At 45.2% G+C, this 21,546-nt stretch overlaps 5 protein-coding genes across 7 annotated transcripts; 3 read left to right on the top strand and 2 right to left on the bottom strand.

Annotated features, from left to right (window-relative positions):
- The first annotated feature begins 93 nt into the window (after positions 1 to 93).
- Positions 94 to 14,607, top strand: LOC108055167 (2-oxoglutarate dehydrogenase-like, mitochondrial). 2 transcript variants are annotated; one of them, XM_070214435.1, is made up of 9 exons: positions 94 to 306; positions 466 to 826; positions 885 to 957; positions 1,015 to 2,140; positions 2,189 to 2,343; positions 2,939 to 3,836; positions 4,429 to 4,583; positions 13,757 to 13,983; positions 14,050 to 14,607. In XM_070214435.1, the coding sequence occupies exons 1-9, from the start codon at positions 94 to 96 to the stop codon at positions 14,490 to 14,492; spliced, it is 3,651 nt and encodes a 1,216-aa protein (XP_070070536.1). In that variant the 3' UTR covers positions 14,493 to 14,607. The 2 variants fall into 2 exon arrangements, with proteins under 2 accessions (XP_070070536.1, XP_016993913.2); XM_017138424.3 differs by having other exon boundaries at positions 13,757 to 14,607.
- LOC108055166 (microtubule-associated protein futsch) lies at positions 7,434 to 12,526 on the bottom strand. The gene has a single exon (XM_070214334.1). It carries the CDS (start codon positions 12,524 to 12,526, stop codon positions 7,793 to 7,795), a length of 4,734 nt encoding a protein of 1,577 aa, XP_070070435.1. The 3' UTR covers positions 7,434 to 7,792.
- On the bottom strand, positions 14,583 to 15,879 carry LOC108055168 (protein OPI10 homolog). Its single transcript, XM_017138427.3, has 2 exons — positions 15,422 to 15,879; positions 14,583 to 14,862 (listed from the first exon to the last, which is right to left on the bottom strand). The coding sequence occupies exons 1-2, from the start codon at positions 15,809 to 15,811 to the stop codon at positions 14,665 to 14,667; spliced, it is 588 nt and encodes a 195-aa protein (XP_016993916.2). The 5' UTR covers positions 15,812 to 15,879; the 3' UTR covers positions 14,583 to 14,664.
- Positions 15,880 to 16,211: 332 nt separating this feature from the next.
- On the top strand, positions 16,212 to 17,987 carry LOC108055153 (SET domain-containing protein 4). Its single transcript, XM_017138397.3, has 2 exons — positions 16,212 to 16,353; positions 16,567 to 17,987. Exon 2 carries the CDS (start codon positions 16,654 to 16,656, stop codon positions 17,983 to 17,985), a length of 1,332 nt encoding a protein of 443 aa, XP_016993886.2. The 5' UTR covers positions 16,212 to 16,353; positions 16,567 to 16,653; the 3' UTR covers positions 17,986 to 17,987.
- On the top strand, positions 16,212 to 21,530 carry ABCB7 (ATP binding cassette subfamily B member 7). 2 transcript variants are annotated; one of them, XM_070214598.1, is made up of 6 exons: positions 16,212 to 16,353; positions 18,435 to 18,561; positions 18,823 to 19,057; positions 19,125 to 19,279; positions 19,337 to 20,685; positions 21,073 to 21,530. In XM_070214598.1, exons 1-6 carry the CDS (start codon positions 16,237 to 16,239, stop codon positions 21,331 to 21,333), a joined length of 2,244 nt encoding a protein of 747 aa, XP_070070699.1. In that variant the 5' UTR covers positions 16,212 to 16,236; the 3' UTR covers positions 21,334 to 21,530. The 2 variants fall into 2 exon arrangements, with proteins under 2 accessions (XP_070070699.1, XP_016993883.2); XM_017138394.3 differs by having other exon boundaries at positions 18,934 to 19,057.
- The last annotated feature ends 16 nt before the right edge of the window (positions 21,531 to 21,546 follow it).

The following is a 21,546-nucleotide window of genomic DNA, read 5'->3' on the forward strand; positions in this document are numbered from 1 at the left end:
TCACACTTCTCCCAGCCTTCACTCCCCTAACACTTTTGGCCTTTCTCTAAATTAATTCAAAATCTACCGGGTATATAGAGTTCCCCATAGAACATGAACCAATGTCGGCTGAGGAGTCTTGTGCGGATGAGACGCTGGGGCACTGACCACCACATCCTCGCCAGACTTGCACTGCGCTCTATACAAACTAGCTCTCGGTTGGATGGATCTGCCCAGGATCTGGACTCCTTCGCCAGCGGCTGCAGTGCCTCCTACATCGAGGGTCTCTATAACAAGTGGAAGCGGAATCCACGGTCTGTGGATGTGGTGAGTTTTTGGGATCTTTTAGGATCCCAATTTTATTTGTAGAGATTAATAGAATATTTTCCTTAATATTTTTGTGAATTATATGATAGTTTATAGTTTTTTTGGTTTATCACATATATCGCTACCTAGAATCCTATATTTTATTTAATCTTTTCCTAGTCCTGGGACGAGCTCTTCAGCGGCAATGAGAGAACTAAGCGTCATCCCATCCGATCCACGCACCCCCGGAAGTACAGACGTCCTCCGGTTGAAAGAACAGCATTAAAAGCTCGTTTGGGCGAGAGAACGGCATCCGGCGGAGGAGCCTCTCCAGCTCCTTCTGCACCTCCCAGCGACTGGAAGAATATCGATGATCACCACACCATCCAGGCCATCATCCGGGCTTATCAATCACGTGGTCATTTGGCCGCCAATCTGGATCCTTTGGGTATTGTTGGGCCTCAGAAAACCACCTCTCTAGATGGCTCCCAACGGCAGGCGGCCAGGGAGGTGCTCCGCCAGCACTACTCCTATATATTTGGTGAGGATTAAGGATAATTTAAGGATTAAAGATCATATCATTTTATATTTAATTGCAGGAGATCTCAATGCCATGTTCAAGTTGCCCTCCTCCACGATGATAGGCGGTGATGAGGAGTTTTTGACATTAAAGTAAGATAAAAATTAATCCAATCCTATATAGCTAACCCCTATATCTTTCCACCCCAGAGAGATCCTGGATCGCTTGGAGCGCATCTATTGCGGTTCCATTGGAGTGGAGTACATGCAGATCAATTCGTTGACCAAGACCAATTGGATAAGGGATAGGCTAGAAAAACCAGGAGGATTGGATTTAACCAAGGATGAGAAGAAGTTAATCCTAGAGCGATTGACTCGGGCAACGGGCTTTGAGAACTTTTTGGCGAGGAAGTTTTCATCGGAAAAACGTTTTGGCCTCGAGGGTTGCGACATCATGATACCCACTATAAAAGAGGTAGTAGACACAGCCACCAATCATGGAGTAGAATCGATCCTTATAGGAATGGCTCATCGGGGACGCTTGAATGTGCTGGCCAATATCTGCCGGAAGTCCATTGCCGACATTCTATCCCAGTTCCATGGGCTAAAAGCCAGCGATTCGGGTTCGGGGGATGTGAAGTACCATCTGGGAGTCTTCCAGGAGCGTCTCAATAGACAAACCAATCGCATGGTGCGCATCACCGTGGTGGCGAATCCCTCGCATCTGGAGCATGTGAATCCGGTGCTGCTGGGCAAGGCGCGGGCGGAGATGTTCCAGCGAGGCGATACCAATGGCAGCAAGGTGCTGCCCATCATCATCCATGGAGATGCCTCCTTTTCGGGACAGGGTGTGGTCTACGAGTCGATGCATCTGTCGGATCTGCCCAACTACACCACTTACGGCACCATACACATTGTTTCCAATAACCAAGTGGGCTTCACCACGGATCCCCGGTTCTCCCGCTCCTCGCGCTACTGCACCGATGTGGCCAAGGTGGTGATGGCACCCATCTTCCATGTAAATGCCGACGATCCGGAGGCCTGCATCCAGTGCAGCCGCATTGCTGCCGACTATAGGAACGAGTTCAAGAAGGACGTGGTCATTGACATAGTGGGCTATCGCCGGAATGGACATAACGAGGCGGATGAGCCCATGTTCACCCAGCCACTGATGTACCAGCGCATCCGGAAGCTGAAGCCCTGCCTGCTGCTCTACGCCGAGAAGCTGATCAAGGAGGGCGTCCTGACGGATGCCGAATTTAAGGGCATGGTCGCGAACTACGACAAGATCTGCGAGGATGCCTGGACCAAGTCCAAGTCGATCAAGAGCATAAGGGTGAGATGACTGATTGGTTTACTGGTTTTTTCTAATTATTCTTTTTAGTACTCCTCCTGGATCGACTCCCCCTGGCCGGGATTCTTCGAGGGTCGCGATCGCCTGAAGTTGTGTCCCACTGGCATCAGCACGGACACCCTGAAGACGATCGGCAACATATTCTCCAGTCCTCCGCCGCCGGAGCACAAGTTCGAGATGCACAAGTGAGTATCTATAGAATTTCTAGGAAACAATACCAAAAATCAGATTTTGTAACAAAAACCACAACAAATTTTATTTTATTTTGAGCAAAACATAGGAAATTGTTGACCAATTATAGAATGCCATACCTTGTTGAACTCGTAATTAAATTCCCAATCGATTGGCATTGAAAACTGAAACTCTAATTTTTGTAAATTTTTTTTTACCTCTTAAAAAATGCAAAAAATGGTAAAAAATTAAATGTTTCAAAAAGTGATGGGGTTCGTAAGCTAAGGTTGTTAGCTGTTCAAAACTGTAGATTTTTTAACTATGCGCCTTGATTTGACTAAAGTACCATAAAAAAGCTTAAAAAAAATTTTTTTTTGTCTAAGATCAGTATTCTTCCTACTTGTTTCGACCTATTTTCGTAGGCTATACATCTTCGTTAGGTTTACTGCTAAGATTGTATTAATTTACTGTTGATACAGTTAGTTCTCCGTTAATTAGCGAACAGTTAGTTCATAACTACATAACTACAAAAAATTTTTATTTTTAGAACAAATTTATTATGTAAATATTTACTCCTTCAAATATATCCATTATTTTAACTCCCTACAGGGGCATCCTCCGCATCCTGGCGCTGCGGAAGCAGATGGTGCAGGACAAGGTGGCCGACTGGTCGCTGGGCGAGGCCTTCGCCTTTGGCTCCCTCTTAAAGGAAGGCATCCACGTCCGCCTATCCGGTCAGGATGTGGAGCGCGGCACCTTCTCGCACAGGCATCATGTGCTGCACCACCAATCCGCCGACAAGGTTGTCTACATCGCCCTGGATCACCTGTACCCCGACCAGGCGCCCTACTCCGTGTCCAATAGCTCCTTGTCCGAGTGCGCCGTCCTGGGATTCGAGCACGGCTACTCCATGGCCAGTCCCCATGCGCTGGTCATGTGGGAGGGTCAATTTGGTGACTTTTGCAACACGGCGCAGTGCATCATCGATACTTTTATAGCCAGCGGAGAGACCAAGTGGGTGCGCCAGTCGGGAGTGGTGCTGCTCCTTCCCCACAGCATGGAGGGCATGGGTCCGGAGCATTCCTCCGGGCGGATTGAGCGCTTCCTGCAGATGAGCGACGACGATGCGGATGTCTATCCGGATACCTGCGATGCCGACTTTGTGGCCCGCCAGCTGATGAATGTCAACTGGATCGTGACGAATCTCTCCACGCCCGCCAATCTCTTCCACTGCCTGCGACGCCAGGTGAAAATGGGCTTCCGCAAGCCACTGATTAACTTCTCGCCCAAGTCGCTGCTCCGCCATCCGCTGGCCAGGAGTCCCTTCAAGGACTTCAACGAGTGCAGCTCCTTCCAGCGGCTCATCCCGGAAAATGGGCCAGCTGGCAAACAGCCCGATTGCGTCAAGAAGTTGGTCTTTTGCTCTGGCAAGATATACTATGATCTCTTCCAGGAGCGCGATGACCACGAGCAGGTGGAGTCTGTGGCTCTGGTGAGGGTAGAACAGGTGAGATAGTAGTAGAAGTTGTTATTATAAACAAAATAGAAATATTGATATCATATATTAGTTTGATATTATAATGAGTTCTTATATAAATCGAAGATTAATTGAATACAACAATTCTTTAAAAAAATAAGACCGCGAATTCTTATGAGCAAGAGGAACTAATATTCCTTAAATGGAAAAAATCTTTAAAATACTAGGTAAATGTCAAATGTTAATATCAACTTGATATTATTAGTAGTACCTTATTTTATATTAAGTATATTCTAATATCAAATTGATATTAATGAGATAAATGAAAAAAAGAAATGAGATTAATATAAGTTTGATTTAATAATGAATTCTTATATAATTATAAGACTATTTGAATACAACAATTCTTTAACAAAAAAAAGACCGCGAATTCTTGAGTACAAGAGGCACTAATACTCCTAAAATGGAAAATTCTTTAGATTACAATGAAAATGCCAAATGTTATCATCAACTTGATATTCTTAGTAGTACTATATTTTATATATAGTTCATTATAACATCAAATTGATATTAGTGATATCAAGTAGTTATATATTAACCATAATTCTACCTAATCCTCCAGCTGTGTCCCTTCCCCTACGACCTGATCAGCCAGCAATTGGAGATGTATCCAAAAGCAGAGCTTTTGTGGGCCCAGGAGGAGCACAAGAACAGTGGTGCCTGGTCCTATGTGCAGCCTCGTTTCGATACCGCGCTGCTCAAGAACGAAAACGAAAGGTGAGTACACATATGTAAATGCCATAGATAATCCATCTACAAATGCCAAGGTGCAATGCAAGGAGACCTTGGGCTACTCCCCTTTTCTTACGGGTGATTCAATTCAGGTGCGATTAACGTTGACGCACCTTCAGAGTGTCAACCCTCCTCGTCCTCCGCCTCCTTCTCTTCCTCCACTTTGCATGACACCCCTAGAATTCCCGAGGTGGTAAGATGGCGACGGGCTGCGTCGCCGTGTGACGCCATCTTTGGCGCTCATGGCGATGGTGATGGTGATGCTGATGGCGATTAGCGATGGTGACACCTAAGCCAAAAGCATGCCAACATCAGAGGATTTCGCTTTAATTGTTTTTGCTTTTCGATACCGAGTATTTGATGGGGAGAGGGGTATATCTTTTAAGTGGTCTTGCTTCATGATAAAGTCTATCAAAATATGTTTTAACTTTTTTATCTTAACTAACCAAAAATTTCGAAACACATTTTTTAAACTCTTTAAAAATCTGAAGAATCAGAAATATTTAACTTCTACGATTATAGTTATAGACTCTCTTAGAAAAAGTGATTCAAATTTTGTTTAGGACTATAAAGAATCAAATCTTAAAGAAAAAGATTTTCTAAATTTTACATTTCTGAATATTCAAATATTTTCTATAAAGATTTTTCATATCTTATCTTTAGGGTAAATTATGATTTTCAGTCGGTAAATTATCTGAAAATGTTTATATTAGTATTAAACTATAATTTTTCACTTTTCAATTCAGATTCCACACTCTCCCCTTGTTTTGCTTCAATTAAAATCGGTTACTATAGTAACATATCAATAGCAGATACTATAATATATGTACTAAAAATACCAGCCTCTAATCATTGTCACTTGTTGTATCTTCGTTTTCTGTTTTAATCAAACGTGTGCCAAGCGAATTCGAGGTTGCTCTGCCCTAAAGATTTACAAACGTGTGGACTGTTTCTATAAACTATGCCAAATATACGGTTGTGTATATATTTTCGTATCGCAGAAGGTGTAACGCACTTGGCCTCGTCAGAGTTCAGATGGCGCCCCCCAAAAAGTTCGTTTCCTGGCTCGATGTTTACTATATGGTTGGTTTATTACTATAATAAAATGGGGGGTGTTGGTAATCGATGAAATATGCGGGTTCATGGATCGTGGGCTGTCGTCTTCATACGATTAATTGCCAGTCGAAGACGAAGACTCCAATAATTTGTTCAATTTGGCAAACTGCGTTGTTAGTAATTGGCCCGGTCGGAATGGCCTCGTTGCAGATAGAAAGATAGAGGTCGAGATCATCGAGATCTGGGATCGCGGACAGCCATGTCGATGTTGGACATCGCATTGTATTCATGGGTGCGACTAGAACCACAAAAAAAACTGGCGCAAGGAACTTGGCACAGATTCGATTCGCGGCGTTTGATACCGAAACACCCAGCCCCTTTCTCTCTCTTTTTGCCTTATAGACGGGGTCTTTTGGCCACATATCTCGCCTCTCCACGACAATTTTATTTTATTCGCATGCGGATCCCCAACAATGGTCCCTAATAGCGCCTAGTGCTGCGCTAGATTTCTGCTCTGATTTATGGAAAACAATATTGCTTCCCTAAAAACATTTCTGAGCGGAAAAAATATTCAAAATAATATGTATGTAATATATGATTTCATGTGTAACCGCGAGGACTCTTCTGCTCTGCACTTGAAATCTTTGATGTTTATGTTGTTTTGGTCTTCATAAGTGTTCCCAACTATCGCTAAACTCGAAATTCCGAACATATAGAATGAAATGTGCTTTGTTTTTCAATTGCTTTTTGTGCAAAAATGTAGGTGCACTGGAAAAATGCGGGGTTTCTAGACAGGTTTCTAAAATTTATTAGATAATTAATATGATATATTAAAAAATATTATAATGGGATCTTTTTTTGTGTCTAGAATTTATGTAACATTTTATAATTACCCATTTGACTTGCTCAATTAGATTTATTAAATATTTTTAAAACACCTAGACACTTGATTTAATTTGATATATTTATATTACCTGTTGAATGATTAAACAAAAGATGTCATTTCTTATTATTTCCTTTGTTTACCTTTTTGCCTTAATTTATTCGACATTCCCCTGACAATAGACATGAATTATGAATTTTTCCTGTGTACTCGTTACCAGACATACATAATGTCTTGATCGCACATACAATATATAAATATATACGTATAGTACTCGGTTGCCAGCCCCGAAAATTGAATGAAAATCCCGCCAGAGGCCTTAGGAATGTAGCATATTCGCAGGTCTACTATATCTATATGATGTGGCATGCCCGATATGTTTATTGCTGGCATGTGTGTTGTGTGTTGTTTCCCGAGTTCCTTTGTTGTTTTTGTCAGCGTGAATTAAAATCTCTGGTAATTGCGAGAGATATTCTCGCAAAAGAATTCTTAAAGCGCCGAACCGAACGCCTTGACAATCAATTATGAGAAATGTCTGTCCGATGATCTTGGGGTGGTAATGTTTTTGTTTTATGGATCTATATATCTGTAGAAATAACTAATGCAGGCCACTGCACGGCAAAGCCCGCCAAAGTTTTATTAATGGCACGCATTTCTCATCTGGTATCTGTTGGGTTATTTCGGGGTTCCATCATCGACATTGATGATTGTGTTTGCCGATTGAGATATATTGTTTTATTGTTCATTCATCGAAATCACCAGTTGCGACTTTATAAATAACCCCGAAAACAAGAAGCATCAATCGCCGAGAGGAAAGCATCGGAATAAACAGATCCATAAAAGTTTTATGAGTAATTGGCTTTGGAACTCGGAACTATAAATAGAACCATCTCGCATAACTGAAATATTTTCCGCTTTATTTAACATTAAATAGCTTGTTTATAATTACACATACAGAGTACTCTTAAGATGTAAACGAAAGGCCTGGAATAAGTTACACTAAACACTAGGAGATAACACTAAGATTTAAGATCTAGGATCTACGTAAAGTGACTAGGACTAGGACTAAGGTCTAAGGTCTAAGGACGAATCACTATAACATAACTGAATGTCGAGTTGAGATCCTTAAAAAATTACCTCGCATGGCGAATGGAAATTTTTTAATTCCACTCAAAGATGGCTGGACACTGGACACACCACTAGGGGTGGGCTATCTATATATATATACCCTTTATAAGGTATATCTATCATCTATCTACACCATGTTCCATATGCTGTAGCTGGCCGCCCGTCGCTCCTCCTCGGCCACCTGTTCGTAGTCGATTTCCAGGTACTCCTTGTTCCCGAAGCGCACTTTTCGCCCAGTGTACTTCTTTATATAGCTCACGTGGGCGGGCACCTCCTTGCCCTCGATCTCCAGCTTGTACGAGATGCTGGTAATCCTCTCCAGCACTCGTCCCCGCTTCCAGCGCACCTGGGTCTTGCGATAGCGTTCGGCATACATCACCAGATCCCCGATCTTGTACTCCCTTATGTGCAGGCAGGATTTGAGGGGTTCTGGCTTCTCCTCTTCCGGTGGAGTCACCTTGCTATCCTCCTGCTCCTCCTCGTCATCCGTTACATAGGCTATGGCCCGCTCGATGGTCTCCACCTCGGGAATGACGGGCTCCTCGGGCTCCGGCTGGAGGAAGAAAGTGTCGCCAACGGAGAGGCGTCGCTTCTGCCGCTTGATGATCACCTTCTTTTTGACTTTCCTGGGTTTTTTGGGTTTGGGCGCAGGTTCTTCTATGGGTTCGGTTTCTGCCTCCAGGATTTCTTCATTCTCCACAGGAGTTTCCTCGAGAGGAGGAGCTACTTCTTCGGGCTTGGGTTCAGCAATAGCTATAGCCTTCTTTTCCTCCTCCTTGGGTTTCACCTGCTTCTTGGGCGGCGTAAGCTTGTTGATCCTGGAGGACAGCTCATTGATCTTGTTGCGATCCCTGAGTATGTTGCTCAGCTTACTAGGGTCCTGCTTTTCCTGCTTCACCGGCTGCTCCTTGTCCAGGGAATTCTTGCGCACCAGTTTCTTGAGATTCGCAGGCTTTTTCTTCGCTAGAACCTCCTGGATTTTCGCCTCATCCTGGGTGTGCTCCACCGTCTCGATCTTGACCGGCTGCACCGGACCGGCGAGTACTTTCAGCTCCGGCATGGCGGCTAGACTGTCGCCGCTTGGCGCCTGTTCTCCGGCTTTTGTAGCCTCTGCGGTCGATGAATCTTCAGCCGACGATTCTTCGTGCCTCAATGTCGCTGCTATTTGCGGATGCACAATGTCAGCGGCGATGGCCACCTGTTGCAGCTCCTCCTTCTCCTCCTCTTGATGACTGATGGGTTCTTTGGACTCTGGTTGCTTTGGTGCTGCTGCCGGCACCACCAGCACCGTTTCACCCACCAACTCCGCTAGTTTCAGGCTGGCGCGTCTGCTTCGATCGCCTGCTGGCGCTAGATTGGCAATCTCTAGACGATCAGCATCGATTGGAGGTGCTTCTACTTGTATTGCTGCTGCAGTTGTAGCCGCTTCTCCTTGGTCGCCGCTCTTGGCACTGGGCAACTTGGCTGGCACCACGCTGACCTCCACCGCCTCCTCTTTTATCGCTGCTCTTGGGACTGTTTTTATATCTGTAGAGGCGACTGCAGATGCCGCCGTGTCGCCCATCAATTTCAGCTTCTTCTTGCACTTGACAATCGCTTCGGAATCGGAGGGTCGTCGCTGGGCGATGAGAGCATCGCTCTGCTCGACGAAAGGCTCCACCTTGATCTTGGATGGCTCCACGGCGGCGATCGAGGCGCGTCTGGGGTTCTTCACCTTCACGATGACTTTCTTCTTGATCTTGGTGCTGCTCGGTGGTTGCGATGCGGGTGATGACTCATCTGGCGGGGTCTCTGAGGAGGTGGCATCTATATTTGTTGTCTCTTTAGATTCTTTGGGGGCTAATTCCTTATGAACCTTTTCTTTGTGGGTAGCCTTTTTGGAAGAGGCTTCTTTGTGAGTTGCTTTTTTATGTTTTGCTTCCTCTGGAGGAGATTCCTTCGTAGTTTCTATCTTGGAAACTGTTTCTTTCGTAGTCAAATCCTTGGATGCAGCTTCTTTTGGCGATGATTCCATGGTAATTGCTTCCTTAGAGGTTTCATCTTTGGTAGTTTCTTTTTTGGTAGTGTCTTCCTTGGTTATTTCTTCCTTGGGAGTTGCTTCCCTAACCGATTTTGACTTGAGTTCACTTTGCACCTTGGCCAGGAACTCAATTTTGGCCTGGGTTTTACTCTTCTCAGCTGGTTTGATTTGTTCAGGTGTCATTGGTAATTCTCCATTTATTTTGGGTACCTCTAGTTTTTCCTCGGAGATTTTGGGATCTAGAGCTTCTTTGATATGAGATTTTACTTCGTGATCTTTAATGTTTTTCTGTTGTTCTGAATCTCCAATATTTTCTTTAATTTCTTGGGTTCTTATACTAGTAATATTACCATCTAAATTATCCTGATCTTTAGGTGACTTGGTATCCTGATTTTCCAACTCTTTGGTTTCTTGATTTTCATTGATTTTGATATCTTTTGAAGGTGTCTCAAACTTTTCATTAGATTTGATCTCTTGGTTTTCACTGATTTCCTTCTTTTTATTGGCTTGGTCCTCTGGTTTTTCTGGAACCTCTGAAAGATCTCTAGCAAAGGGTGTCTGTTCTCTTTGGATCTTGGTATCCTGAGTAGTTTTCCCAGCTTCCTCCTCTTTGATTTCTTTTTCAGTAGTGTCTATTTTATTTTCCTGGCTCTCTTTAGTTGTAGAGTCATTTTCCTGCTCCTTTTCCTCTTCGGCCTCATCAAAGTAGCTGCGTCGTCGCACTTTCTTTACAAAACGAAAGGCAATGGGAGCAGGTTCTTCATCTCCTCCTGGTTTCAATTGGGACTGTTCCACCGACGCCGCTCCTTCCGCTTCACTTTCCGTGCTGTACTGCTTGAGGACTCCCTTGACTTCACTGAGTGCCCCAGAGATCCTTGCCTTGAGTTTATTTAACCTCTCTATGACATCCTCTGGTTTCTCCTCCACGGAATCCTGCGAACGAACGCGTCGCTGGCGTCTTAAGCGAGTTCTTTCGGGCAGCACTGAATCCGCATCGATGGAGGAGGAGATGGAGGAGATGCTATCCCTGCTAATAGAGGTGGGTTTCAAATCCCTTAGGAGAGGAGCATGGGTAAGATGAGTGGTGGAGGGGAAAGCCGTCGCACTTGGAAGCTCCACATTGCGTATACGACTAGAGGTACTTAGTCTGCTAACGGGGGATTCCCTTTGAGGACTTCTGCTGGGCAGTGAAGGACTCGCTGTCTTAAGTTCGTACTTCATTTCGCTGGCTAAGGGTGCTTCTATGATATTATTACTATTATTATTATGGTCATCCGCTTGGTCCGCCGGCTGTTGATCGAGTTGCTCGGCGGGATAAACGTCGACGGTCGTTTCTGTCTCCCGCTCCTCGCTGACTTTGCTCACGGTCATGTCCGCTCCGGCGGCTGGTGACTCGCTCCAAAGGTTACCCGTGTCCTGATGATACTGATTATCCTCTTTGGGTTGCTTACAAATCAATTCAATGGCCTGGGTTAGAAGGTCGAGCAGCTCCCAGTCCCAGTCGCTTTGCCAATTCCAATCCCAGTAGTTCCTCTCGTCGAGGAAAACGCGCACGGAACTCTTTAGTAATTCTATATTTGGCTGGGGATTCGGATTCGGATTCGGATTCCTTAGCGGTTCAAGATTCCGCTCGCGGAGATTCACGGCTAGTTGCTTCTCTGGCGACGATTCGCGGCCGTCTGAGAGGTGGTTGCTATAGCCATTCCCCATCCGATGCCCATCTATTGTCTGCTGCTCCCTGGCCAAACATATTGACTGCTGATGCTTCTGCTGCCTCTCGAAATCTCTCATATTTGCCTCATTATGATCTTCGGCCTTCTCTAATTTGCTTTGCTCGCATATTTCGCGTTTATTTTTGGCCAAATCCGCGCTAATGGCGTCGTCGTTTTTGTGGTCGTAGTTGTGTCGCTTCTCCCCGAAGGCGTCATTAAGATTTTCCGCCTGTTGATGCTCGATTTCCCTTGCCACGTTCAAGTTTAATGCGAAAGCCTCCCCCTCTTCTTGCCCGACCTCGAGTTCATTATCAAACATCGGAGGCACCTTATGTACACCACTGGCTGCTCTTGCTCCTCCTCCATTTATTTCGAGGCCCGGCTGCGTCATCGTTGTTTTTGTAGTGGGTGCCTGTAGCTGTAGTCGTGGCCCATCTTGAGGCATTGCTCGATAATTGGGAAAGCTAACAAATCGTTTTTTAATTATGGGAAATTCCTGGGGCGCCTCCTTCTCAGTGGGTGAGCCGGTGGCCACCTGTGCGTCTCGCCGGCGGGTCATCGTAGTGCTGATTTCTGGGAAGAAGCCATCGGAATTTTTGCGGGGCAGCTGCAGGAGTTGAGGGAAATTAAGGCGCCACGGTGCGTATACTTGTTGTAGGGGGAAGGTTGGTCTATACGGGGCGTATACTTGATGTGTGTTAAAAAGTATAATTTCACTGGTTTCTCTAGGGATTTCTGTTTCTAATTGGTAAACAGAGGCTACTTCCCATTGATACAAGGGAAATCCCTGGTTTATCCTGAGATTCAGATGCATGGGAAACTTTCCTGCTTGAATTGGTTGGAAATATGGCTGACATATTTGTATTTTCCTGCTGTAATTCGAGTGATTCATGGGTAAACTCTTCGGCCAAGTGGTTTCTTTTAGGTTAACCGGAAATTGCCCTGCCATTCCGAGCACTTCCGGCGACGTTTTTGACCAACAAAACACCGCTGACTCAGCGGCAGTCGACTGATTTACGATGCCATCTAAAAACATCTGCGAATTATGATTATTATTAGCCGCTGCCTGCGACATTGATGGCGTCTGCTGATGCTCCTCCTCCCTCGATCGCTCCTCCGAATCTGTCATCTTGTGGGCCTTCTCCTGACCTATTCCCGTGGCCCAGAACACGCGACCAAATCGAGCTTGTTCCTCCGTTCGCACTCGACTATCTTTCACTCAACACGCTGCAAGCGAAACTGGCGCAATCCGTCGGCGGGAGCACCAAAGATCCAACCCATCTAGGAATCTAGCAATCTGAGAATCCGTTCCCTGTGGCTGCGCCTCGCTGGCAAGCAGCCGATCATTGATCAGTCTGCAATCTATGTAATTGCAAACGAATTTTATGGTGCACAAGGTGCAAAAATAGCGAAGTGTTAATGCCCTGCAGATAAGTTGCAAAATGTTAGAATAAAAATACATTTATACTAAAAACAAAAGAACATGCTTAAAATTTTAGAAAAATAATAATATTTCCAATATAAATACAAATCATTTCGCAAAAATATAGTGTTTGTAAATCTCAAATAAAAAAGAACTTAAAATATACCATTAAATACAATAAATCAAAATCACTTCATATACCTACACTTGTTTTCTTAGCAGAGGTAAACATTATTTTTAATATCTGCCTAGTGTTTATACTTATATATAATTTATTCAAATAAACATAAAAAGCGCTTCTCCAGATTTCTTTCACTCAGAAAATACAAATTTCAAATATATTTGGACATGTCTTTAAAACCACTTAAATGTTGAAAAGCATAACAAATAATTTTCTTATTCTGTAGAAAACAGTAATATCTTTTGCTTAACTTAAAAATATTGTAATAAATACAATTTAATGTAGAAATTTGTGTTTATTTTATGAAGAAATTCTATAAAACCATAATAATTTATAATTGTGCATTACAAATCCCGAAAAAATCCTACAAATTAAATATATCTTTGGGAACCCCCTTTCGATTATCTGCAGGGCATATCAATGTTGATAGGTCTCGTAAGACAATTGAAATTGCAGTCTGGTCAGCAGAGGTTGCGCGTGTTTCCGAACCTAGACAGACCGAAGAAACGCGCTCTTCTAGATCTCTAAATATATATATATAGGCGGCCACTATATAGACTGAATAAATATGTCAGCTTGCCAAATTGCTTTTTTGCAGGCCACCAAAAAAGAACGATAGGCAGGGAGACTGAATAAAAATCGCGTCGCCCAACGCCAATGCTATTGTTTAAATAGATCTCTGGGCGACGGGGGAAACCGAAATACTGGGTGCTCCTTAAATGATTATAATCTTTAACTAACGATCCAATCCTCAGCCGCTGCGTTTCCTATCATGGACGACCGCCCAGCTCCTCGCCAGCCACTGGAAACAAGGTGCAGCACAAGAACGAGTACAAGGCCATCATCAAGAGCATTTTCGGGGAGCTGACGCCGGAGAACAAGAAGCGTCTGGAGGATAAGATCAAGGAGCAGCAGGCTAAGGCCAAGGCGAACTCTGGTAGCAAGCCAACTCCGCCAGCAAAGGGCGGTTCGTCGCCAGCAGGTAAGGGCGATTCTGCAGGCAAGAAGAGATCCGGTTCCGCTCCAGCTTCGTCCATTGCTCCTACAGGTCCCGCTCCAGCTGCAGCAGGTCCCGCCCCTCGAAAGCCATCGATTTCGTACCCAAGTAGGCCTCCTCGAGGGGAATCTGCAGGCAAGAAAAGGATGACTTCGGCTCCAGGCATGGATTCAGCTCCTCAAGATTCAGCAGCGCGAAGTCCAAGCAGAAACCCAGCTTCTCCTGCCCACGATGGTGTATCGCCGTCAACTAGGGATGAATCCTTAGCCAGGAGAAGGCCAGGTTCCGCTCCAGCTCCAAGTCCGACTACCACAGCTTCAGCTGCTCGAACGGCTCCACCTTCTACTGCATCTACCAAATCTTCAACTGTTCGGAGTCCATCGAAACTAGAGTTTATTAAGCGCAAGCCTTCACGAGATCCATCAGTTAGTAAGAGCAAAACCCAGAAGGTTCCCCAGGAAACTCCAGTCGATCCAACAAAGCCGGAGCCCTAGCCACATCCAACATCCTTCTACACTTATCTCCAAATCTTTGCGTGCAATAGTAACCTTCTATAGTCCACCCAAATAAACGATAGGCAGTAATTACAGAAAGAAAATACATATAAAACTTTACTTGTAATATCAACAACTCTCGGAGGCGACTCCTCCAACGTCCATGGGGTCCTCAGTACTTCCAGAAGTTCGGGTTCTGTTCCATGCGGCGCTGGAAATTCGTATACCAGTTCTGGACGACGGCGAAAGGCACGAAGGTTTCGCTCGAGGCGGGCGGAATGTCCCTGGCTGAGACGCCGAAGCTGGAGGCGTAGTTGAAGAAGTTCTCCAGCATTCGCTGGCCGAACTGTTTGTTGTCGTTGGCAGTGGACTGTAATAAAGAAGAATATTAGGGATTAGTGAGATGTAACATATTTTTAATAAAGAGAAATATAGAATAACTTAGGCTATAAAGTATATAATATTACTATGATATTATATGAAACATAATATTTCATATTGACAGTCTTTGTAAGGACGAGTTCTATATGATCTATATTTAATAAAGAGAAATATAGAATAACTTAGCTTAAAAAATATATAATTTTACTATGATATGATATGGAACATAATATTTCATATTGACAGTCTTTTTTAAAAACGAGTTCTACATGAAAACTATATATCTAAACTAGGGCTTGACAAAATTAGTGTTTTATGAGAACATAAGTTATTAAACAATTAGTTATATAGCGATAGTTAGGATTATAAGATTATTTTAAGATTAAATAGGTTGTTTTTCATGAATTATACAATCTTAAGAATGATAAAATAGAGGGATATAAATCTCTTATAACTAAAGTTATATAAAAGAAAGAAATCTACACAACTTGAATCCGCTTTTTCTAGATATGATAAAGCTACAAATCATAATCCCCTCCAGAACTTACCACCGCTGGCGTCTGCTGGGCCACCGTTAGCTCCGGTTCGAGCGAGACTCCAATCTGGGCGATGTGCGAGATCTCCTGGGTGCCGAAGACCATCCCGTGGGAGTGGGCCTCCAGCTCGTGGCTCTTCTTCAGCTGGGCGATCTTGAAGATGGCGGAGGGCTTGTTGTTGTTGATGTGACCCAGGTACTGCCATGTGGGCGCCGCATTCGCGTCCGGCCAGCTGAAGTATATCGCCGCCGAGGTTCCGACGGGCAGTGGGGAAACGCCGGTGAGGAAGATGACGAGGTAGTTGACGGATTCTATGTCGGGCACATTGACCAGCAGCTTGGTGGCGTCCACGGCCACAAAATCCGATTGCGGCAGGCGTCCGGAGATAATCAGACCAAACATCTTCGATTTTGAGCGGATTTCTGGACTGTTCCAGAATTCAGATGTGTCGGTTTTTGGAGGGGTAGCTATAAAATGGAACTACCAAACAGGAACTAGTTCGTTGTGGTTCCATTTATTACTTAAAGTTTTTGAATTTAAAGTTTAAAGAGTAAACTTCTTACCATAAATAAAAAATAAATATATTTTAGTTTGTTCAGAATTTAGTTATTTAATAATAGTAATGCCCATAAAATATATTTTAATTATATTTTTTACGAACTGGAACCAGCTGAACCAGTTCCTCAGCCGCAACCCTCTCTTGCCATTCACAACGAAACGGCCACACTAAACAGCTGACGCTGCGTGCGAATGCAGAAAAAAAAAGAAACACAGGGACGGTGCAAAAGAAGAGGGATTTTATTTTGATTTCGCCTGGCAATTGAGTAATGGCCGGACTCCTCCATCTGACCAAGCAGTGCAGCATCCATCTACCCGCCCACCTGGGACGCGCGAAATGCTACACACTCGCTAAGGGAACGGGCGTCCACGTGCAGGCAAGAGTGGTGAGTGGTGCGCGGGGTGCTCCGGCTCTAGAGTTCTAGAAACCCATTTCAAGGCCACATGCCAGACTATCTAGACTATAGATTACGATTTCGTAATTAGGCGTAGAATACGCAATGAATTGGCGGTTTGATCGAGTGGCTAATCAGTCTGCGTGTGCGTTGTTTTGGTACTCTATCCTTATCCCTCCTGAATTCTGGCTTATTTCGTTGCAGCAAGCATAGATCTCTTATCTTAGAGAAAACCAAAACAGCGCACACGTAGAGAGACTAGGAGGATCTAGTGATCAGGAACAGGGAACAATGGGTCGCACACAGCGTCGCCGGCTGCAGAGGGCCAAGAAATCTGCAGGGGATTCGGGATCCTTAAAGGATCTCTACATTCAGCTGCACTCCCTCGGCTGGCAGAACCACACTCACTTATCAGCCCAAAACTTTGACCAAACTGGACGAGGATTGTGCTCCAAACAGGATAGCTTTTCCCCGGAGGACGAGCTCATACGCCTGCCCGTTGGTTGCCTCATAAGCATAGCCACTTTGGAAGCGGACCAAGCATTTAAAAACCTCTTCAACAAGGAGCTATTCGACAAGGACTCCAGGATTTCCTTTCAGGCTCTGCTAGCCTGTTATCTTCTGTACCAAAAACACCTGCAGGAGTGTTCCCTGCACTCCATTTACTCCGCCTACTTGGACACCCTGCCCAGGAGCTACTCCACTCCCTATTTCTGCTCCATACCCGAGCTGCAGTGTCTGCCGGAATCTCTGCTGGAACGCACTGTGGCCCAGAATCGCCAGATTAGAGGCTACTTTGAGATAATCAAGAGTCTGATCCTCAATTGCGACTGCTGTGGAAGGAACTACGGCCAGGAGATTTGGTCCCTCGCGGAATTTAAATGGGCCTACTTCACTGTAAACACCAGGAGTGTCTATCTGAGTTCCCGCTTTCTCAAAAAGCAGAGCAGTCACTTTCAAGATCTAATCAGTGGCGATACAAACATGGCATTGGCTCCCTTTCTGGACCTCTTCAACCACTCGGATAGTGTGCAAACCACTGCCCAAATTGAGGGTCTGGATTATGTCCTCACACTAAACTCTCTACCTCTGCAGAAGACCAAACCCTATGACCAATTGTTCATCAGCTATGGAGCTCTGTCCAACTTTAAGCTACTAACAGAATATGGTTTTTGGCTAAAGGGAAACAAAAACGACTACTTTGAGTTCTCCCTGCTGGACATCGAGCACATGGTTAAGCACAACAAGGAGCTGGCCACGCAGACCTTCCACCGCAACATCTTCAAGTTCATCAGGGAGCACAATCTGCACGATCAGATGTTCGTCCACATCGACGATGGCTGCTCCCACAATTTACGGGTGGTTCTGCACCTGATCTTCAAGCAGCAGGCCTACTTTCCCAACATCCTCAACCAGATTGCCTTCGGTGACGCCGAACAGTTCGAGGATGTGCAGCCAGAACTCTCTTATTTGGTGGAATATAAAATAAAGGAGTACCAAATCTTCGGGGAAGAACTGGATAAACTTCCCAAACTGACGGAGAGTGGTTCGGTGGCACGATCTTACCTGCGGGAGTGCATCCGTTACCTCAGCGACTTTCAAAAGAAGCATTCAGCGGAATAGAAGTAATCTATTTAAAGGCTTAGCTTTCGAATCAGTACTTAAAGCATTTTGTTGTTTAGGGATCGTTAATGTAGAGATAGGAATTTGAATACTAATATTTAACACCTTAAAAATTTGAATTAAAGTTGATTGAATATTTTTCTATATTTGTAATAAATCCCAGAAAACTTTACACCATCATTTGTAATTTCTCTACTTAAACTTATAACCTTTCAGCTGAAGCATCCTCCGGAATAGAAGTAATTTAGTTAGAGGCTTAGCTTTCAAATCAGTACAAAAGCATTTTGTTGTTCAGGGATTCATTAAAGTAGAGATAGGAATTTAAATACTAATTTAATTCTTAAAGAATTCGAACTAAAATCTTATAAATGTTTTCTATATTTGTAATAAATCCCAGAAAACTTTAAACAACCATTTGTAATTTCTATACTTGATTTATAACCTTTCAGCTGTACTCTTCGCTGGCCAAGGTGGATGATCAGAGCAGCAGCGATGCCAAGCGAAAGAAGATAACCCCGTTTACGCCCACGCCGGGCAGCAAGCTTCTGGGTGGAGTATTTGGCAAGAAGGCCAAAGGTAGGTTCGCCTAGGAATTTAACCCAGCTATTAACCAATGCCGGACTTTCTGCTATTAACACGGCCTTATTATTATTTAGTACTAGCCACTCACGCTTCTTTCTACTCATGTATTGACTAACCCAAAAATTGATTTTGTTTTGTGGGCCGAGTAACCCCTAGTCGGTCAATGCCCGTTTGTATTTGTTTGTTTGTTTGTGCGCTTGTTGTGTTGAGCGCCTGTCTCTGAATTTCGGCTGCATCCAAGTGAATTCAATGCAGGTGGAGCCCCAGCAGCAGCAGCAAAAACAACAACAACAGCGCTACAGCGGCAGCGACAGCGACTTTACCGCCCACAACAACAGCAATCACGACAATGTCATGTTCATTTAGGGGGCGGCAGCGATGGCGGCTCGGGATTGGGCAAGCTGGACGCACCGGAGGTCACCTCGCAGGATATGCTGCGCGCCATGATGGCCTACATTTGGCCGAAGGAGGATCCGCTGGTAAGGAAGAGGTGAGTCTGACTATTATAGGAGTAAGCAACATTTTTCTCTTAATTAATATTTATTTTCACCTTGTAGAGTGGGCATTTCCCTGGGTCTCTTGGCTGGCTCCAAGCTGCTGACCGTCTGTGTGCCCTTCCTGTTCAAGGGAGCGGTGGATACTATGACTACCCTCAACATGGACACTGCTCCGGATGCTGTGCTCTCTGCAGCCACCGCTTTGATGTTGGGATGTTAGTAAAGATAAACCCAAAGTATCTAAATAAATCCTAACTATCTATGATCCCCAGATGGCATTGCTAGAGCCAGTGCAGCGGGCTTCAACGAGCTGAGAAATGCAGTGTTCGCCAAGGTGGCTCATCACTCTATCCGCAAGATCGCCAGCAATGTGTTCCTGCATCTGCACAACCTGGATTTGGCTTTCCATTTAAACAAGCAAACAGGAGCGCTGTCAAAAACCATAGATCGCGGATCGAGGGGCATTAACTTTGTGCTCTCCGCCATGGTCTTCAACATAGTGCCCACCATCTTTGAGCTGGCCCTCGTTTCGAGCATCCTGGGAGTGAAATGCGGACTGGCCTTTGCCGGCGTGAGCATGGGCTGCGTGGGCATCTATGCCGCCTACACCCTGAGTGTCACCCAGTGGCGCACCCAGTTCCGCGTCTACATGAACCAGGCGGAGAACGAGGCGGGCAACAAGGCCGTGGACTCGCTAATCAACTATGAAACAGTGAAGTACTTCAACAACGAAAAGTACGAGGCGGGCTGCTACAACGAGGTGCTGAAAAAGTACGAGGCGGCCAGTCTGAAGACCAGTTCCAGTCTAGCGCTGCTCAACTTTGGCCAGAATGCCATCTTCAGCAGTGCCCTCAGTTTGATCATGGTGCTGGCCGCCAAGGAGATTGCCCAAGGCAACATGACAGTGGGCGATTTGGTGATGGTCAACGCCTTGCTCTTCCAGCTCTCGATTCCCCTCGGCTTTCTGGGCAGCGTGTATCGCGAGGTGCGACAGGCTCTGCTGGACATGCAGGCCATGTTCACGCTGATGAATGTGGACAGCAGGATTCAGACGGCTTCCAATGCCCAGCCCTTGTTTGTGGACACCACCAACTCCTCGATCGAATTCCGCAACGTGAACTTTGAGTACGAGCCGGGCAAGCCCATTTTCCGGGACCTCTCCTTCACCATTCCCGCCGGCAAGAACGTGGCCATTGTGGGCGGCTCTGGCTCGGGGAAATCCTCGATGGTGCGCCTGCTCTTCCGCTTCTTCGAGCCAAACTCTGGCAAAGTGCTGATTGGTGGCCAGGACATCAGCGGCGTGGACTTGGAGAGTCTGCGCAAGGTCATTGCTGTGGTGCCGCAGGATTCGGTGCTGTTCCACAACACCATCGAGCACAACATCCACTACGGCAACCTGTCCAAGTCGCACGAGGAGGTGGAGAAGGCCGCCCGCATGGCGGATCTGCATGACTCGATCATGAGCTGGCCGGCGCAGTACGCCACGCAGGTGGGCGAGCGAGGATTGAAGCTGTCCGGTGGCGAGAAGCAGCGAGTGGCTATTGCCAGGGCCATCCTTAAAAACACACCCATCCTGATCTTCGACGAGGCTACCAGCAGTCTGGACTCCATAACAGAGCATGTAAGCTACTATATCCCATTTATACATGAGTGATTCTTTGTGAAACGTATCGAGATTTTCATTTTTATCACGATATTACACCATTTAAAAATAATTTTTAGATAGGTACAAAAAAAAAATCCATTTGACAGATGCGAAGATATGGCGACGCTTTTTTTTGCTAAATTAATTTATAACTTTAAATAAGGTGGGGTAAAAAATAAATAAAAATACTCCAAAATTATAATTTTTGACAAGCTTTTAGATAAAAATAACACCCACAATGGTTCCAGTGCAAAATATAGTCAAACAAAAAAAAATTTCAATCGACTATTAAGAAAACCTCGATACGTTTCACAAAGAATCACTCATATTTCTTATAAACTGACGGTTATCTTCCTTTCACAGAACATCCTCCAAGCCTTGACCCGCGCCACCTCAGGACGCACTAGCATTTGCATTGCCCACCGCCTGTCCACCGTCAAGGATGCCGACGAGATCCTCGTGCTGGAGAATGGCCAACTGGGCGAGCGGGGCACCCACTCGGAGCTGCTGAAACAGAACGGTCTGTATGCCCGCCTCTGGGAGACGCAGACGCAGCAGTTCGATCCCAGCCGAGAAGCCAAGGAGGAGGAGGCACCAGCGAAAGAGTCACGGGGCGTAGCTTAGACGACGAGAGGCTACCTTCTTCACCTGCACCCTATGTATGTGTTTGTTCCAAATGTTATAATCCTCCCCTTCGTTTGGCCCCCGAGTCCCTGGACCCACGAAATTCACCGTAGAATCCTCCCGGCCCGGAGATTCGCTATTTATAGGTTTAAAGTATCATTGTGACGTTTGTAAATACAGTTGTAGATATCAGATAAGAGATTTTGGAGGCGG

The sequence above is a fragment of the Drosophila takahashii genome, chromosome 3L, assembly GCF_030179915.1.
Source record: "Drosophila takahashii strain IR98-3 E-12201 chromosome 3L, DtakHiC1v2, whole genome shotgun sequence".
NCBI classification, from domain to species: domain Eukaryota; kingdom Metazoa; phylum Arthropoda; class Insecta; order Diptera; family Drosophilidae; genus Drosophila; species Drosophila takahashii.